A 3,606-nucleotide genomic window follows, 5' to 3' on the forward strand; every position below is an offset into this window, starting at 1 on the left:
CAGATGCGGAAATGAATTCCTCCCCACAATCCCCACATTTCCACAGTTTCACCCCAGTGTGACTGCATTTGTGGTTTGTGTGGTCTGATGATTCGCTGAAGCCTTGTCCACACACACAACACGTATACAGTTTCTCTCCAGTGTGAATGGAGCTTTTTCCTTCCAGGTTTAAAATCTGATCATGTTCCATTTGTGATAAAATGGGCGACTCCATCAGATCCTGGTGTGATGGTGCATTTGAAAATCCTCCCCTTCTAATATCCTGTGAAATTGACATCAAACAAAAAAACATGAGAGTCAGAGACAATCTCTCACAAGACATTGGCTTCTGTGTGGAGATAGAGAATGAAGGAGGGGGATTTTGGACACCTACAACTTGACCAGAACTCTGTCAGAATCTTTTAAACACTCAGCCTCCACCACTGAGAAGGGGCAGGGTAGCAGGTGGATGTGAACACCAACACCTCCAAGTTCCCTCCAGGTCACACACCATCCAAACTTTGCTGACATCCAGTCCTGGTGGAGCAGAAATTTCCTCCCATTAACTAACTGGCAAAACCGAGGCCTTTATCTTCATTCCCCAACACAAACTCTACTGCCTCACAACTGACTCTGAACCCTCTGTGGCAACTGCTGGAGTCTGAACCAAACAAGTCATAACCATGGTGAAATATTTCATCCAGAGATGAGTTTTCAACCACATATCCCTACCATCATTGAGACTGCCTACTTCCACCGCAGTAACATTACCCGACTCCTCCCAGTCTCTGCTCATTTGCTGCTGAAACTCTCGTCCATTCCTTTGTTACCTCTGGACTTAACTATCCTTACGCACTCCTCACCATCCTCTCACATTCCCCTCTCTGCACTTGTCTTACTTCTCTGCCTCTATTTTTGGGTGCCCTTGAGCTCTGTTTAGTGTTTTTTGCTTCCTTCCATTGACTGTATCTAAATGAGGTTTTTACCATTGCTCATTCTCCCAACCATGTGCTGCTGTCTTAACAGCTTTATCTTCCCACATCAGCTCTCACAATGCTGTAAGGGAAGGAGTTATAGGTTACTCATCAGGTGATGTAATCCTGAGGCCATCCAAAACTCTGCTGCCCTCATGAGTGTTCACAACAAGGTTTGTTCACCAACTGGCCCATGCTCACGCAGCTAAATTTTAAACTTTTCATCCTTTTGTTCAAATCTCTTGATAGTCTCCTCCCTATCTCGCTCTGTAATGTCCTCCAGCCTCCAGCCCTCTCAAGGGCAATTAGGGCTGGTCAGTAAATGCTAAATCAGCCAGTAATGGCCACCCCCACCCCAAGAATGACATTTTTTTTTTTTTTTTAAAATGTCCTTCCAGATATCTGCATTATCTCCAATTCCAACCTCCTGAAAATTCTTGATTTTAACTGTTTCACATTTGGTGCCCTCAAGCTTTAGCTGCCAAGGCCACAAACTGTGAAATTTCCTTACTAAACCTCTCCCTTTCTCTGCCTCAGTTTTGCACTTTAAAATACTCCTTCAAAACAACAAATCTGACCATAAAACATTTTGTCACCTCCCTAACATCTTATTATGTGATTCTGGTCAAATGTTGCATTATAATACTCCCGAGGAACAGCTTGGAAGTTTCCATTCTGTGAAAGACACTACATTGATATAAATTAATTGTCATTGATTTGGACACATATCACAGTTCCTTCATCACCACTTGGTGAATAACTCCTCACCGAACAGCATTGTGGGAGCTACTAAGGAAATATAATTGCCAGCAGCAAATGCTCAGGCAATGTTCTGCTGTATAAACTTCATTTAGAGAGTGAATGGAAGTAAGAATAAAATACCTAGGACAGTCACACCCATTATTGAAGACAGAGGAAGTTAGACAATGACGGAGAGTTGATCAAAGAGAGCAGAGATGAACCAGAACAATGGATGGTCTCTCATTCAGCAGCGTTATAAAGCAACTTTTAACATCAGTCACATAATACGATATTATGGGGGTGACAAAATTCTCCCAACCATGTGCTGCTGCCTTAACAGCTCTATCTTCCCACATGAACTCTCACAATGCTGTAAGGGAACGAGCTCCAGCTCCAGAGTCAGATATCTGAGAACAGCACGAGAAGCTGAATTGTGTAGATTACTGGTTAAAAATATTGAAATAATTTCATTGTGTTCCAACTTGAAAATCAAATGCTAGAGTCTACCCCTCAAAAGATATCAAAAGCACTGGGGTCAGAGGAAACTATCACAGTTCAGGATACCTAGGAATCAGAGTGATGTCACTGAGTAATTGCCCGTGTGTCATAACATCACTCATTTGAACAGACAGCATTTGGGTCTGCACAAACAGGTGATCTCCACGAAGGATGTGAGCGTCTGACACATGATTCGAAAGGAAATTCATCAGAACGGTTAAAGAACTGAGGGATACTGGTTTTAAGGTCAGGTTGGAGAAACTCAAGTTGTTCCGCACAGTGCAAAGGAGATTGACATGACAGTTGATGAAGGGGGTGATAACACAGTGTGGACCTGCAGGAAAATTATCTGATGAAGGGTCCCGTCCTAAAACATCAACTTTCCTCCTCCTCTAATGTTGCCTGGCCTGCTGCGTTCCTCCAGCTCCACACTGTGTTATCTCAGATTCCAGCATTTGAGTTCTTGCTATCTCTGATTTGATAAAGGTGTCTAGGTTTATGATCGGTTTAAATTAGGTAGATAAACAGCAGCTGTTCCTCTTCACTGATAGTAAAACTGTTTGGTACACAGATTTAAGATATTGGGCAATAGTTATTGGGAGATGTAAGAAGGAATTTTATGCTACTTTTATTTTACTCAATACTTACCTTTAAAGGCCAATAATATCCAATGCTGAATGAATAAAAAGGCATGCTTAGATCATTTGGTTTGAGTTACCGATCTGCAAATCCTCTTCTGAGGTGCTGTAAAAAAATTTACAAAAGCCATCCCAGTCAGTCTGGGACACAATTTCAGAAGAAGCAATTATTTCTTTGATTTGGAGTTTGTTGTGTGTAAATGCTCCTCTCCTGACACCTTGTAAAAGCAGTTTATAAAAACTCCATTCCTGTCAGTCCAGGAGAGGTATTCACAACATTCGCTCCGCTGGCCCAGGATAACCGCATATGCGCCCTGCTGTCCTTTAAACTCCTACAAATATGGCGGCCTTTACCCGCGGCCTGCCGTTGAGAGAGAGCCTCGATTTTGACATTTTACGAAACGGGGATAGATAGTTTCTTTATACGGGGTCTGTCACATTCACAAAGTGTTTAGAAAGCCTCTCCGTCTAACCGCCCGGTCTATCACCTCCTCCGTTCCGCCTCATTGTTACCTTTTGTGGAGCCGAGGAGAAGAACAAGCTGCTTCTCAGGGTCGCTCCCACTGCGCATGCTCTAGACCGTGGCCACGCGGGAACATACTGAGCCTGCGCAGTGATAAGCAATGCAGTGCATAGCGCTCGGAATTCTGGGTTAAGTGCCCACCACAGTAAAGACTGAATTCTATTTGTCGTAATGTGTACAAGCAATCTTTCTCTTTACTTCCTACCAGGACAACTGACATATATTATACATTTTATAAAGTATAAAACGTGCC

General features: G+C 43.0%; 1 protein-coding gene across 3 annotated transcripts in view; it reads right to left on the reverse strand.

Annotated features, from left to right (window-relative positions):
- The window catches only part of LOC125481127 (zinc finger protein 235-like), a 9,829-nt gene extending 6,441 nt beyond the window's left edge, over positions 1-3,388 (reverse strand). Inside the window, exons 1-3 of one of the 3 annotated variants that reach the window (XM_048592281.1) lie at positions 3,344-3,388; positions 2,841-2,936; positions 39-262 (exon numbers count right to left, since the gene is read on the reverse strand). In XM_048592281.1, the coding sequence (XP_048448238.1) occupies positions 39-262; positions 2,841-2,885 (269 nt within the window). In that variant the 5' untranslated portion in view covers positions 2,886-2,936; positions 3,344-3,388. Of the gene's footprint in view, positions 1-27; positions 263-2,840; positions 2,937-3,343 lie in introns of all 3 variants that reach the window. The other 2 variants (XM_048592279.1, XM_048592278.1) reach the window with 2 other exon arrangements.
- Positions 3,389-3,606: the final 218 nt, after the last annotated feature.

The sequence above is a fragment of the Rhincodon typus genome, unplaced genomic scaffold (genome assembly GCF_021869965.1).
Source record: "Rhincodon typus isolate 14 unplaced genomic scaffold, sRhiTyp1.1 hic_rhity00000955, whole genome shotgun sequence".
In the NCBI taxonomy this organism is placed as follows: domain Eukaryota; kingdom Metazoa; phylum Chordata; class Chondrichthyes; order Orectolobiformes; family Rhincodontidae; genus Rhincodon; species Rhincodon typus.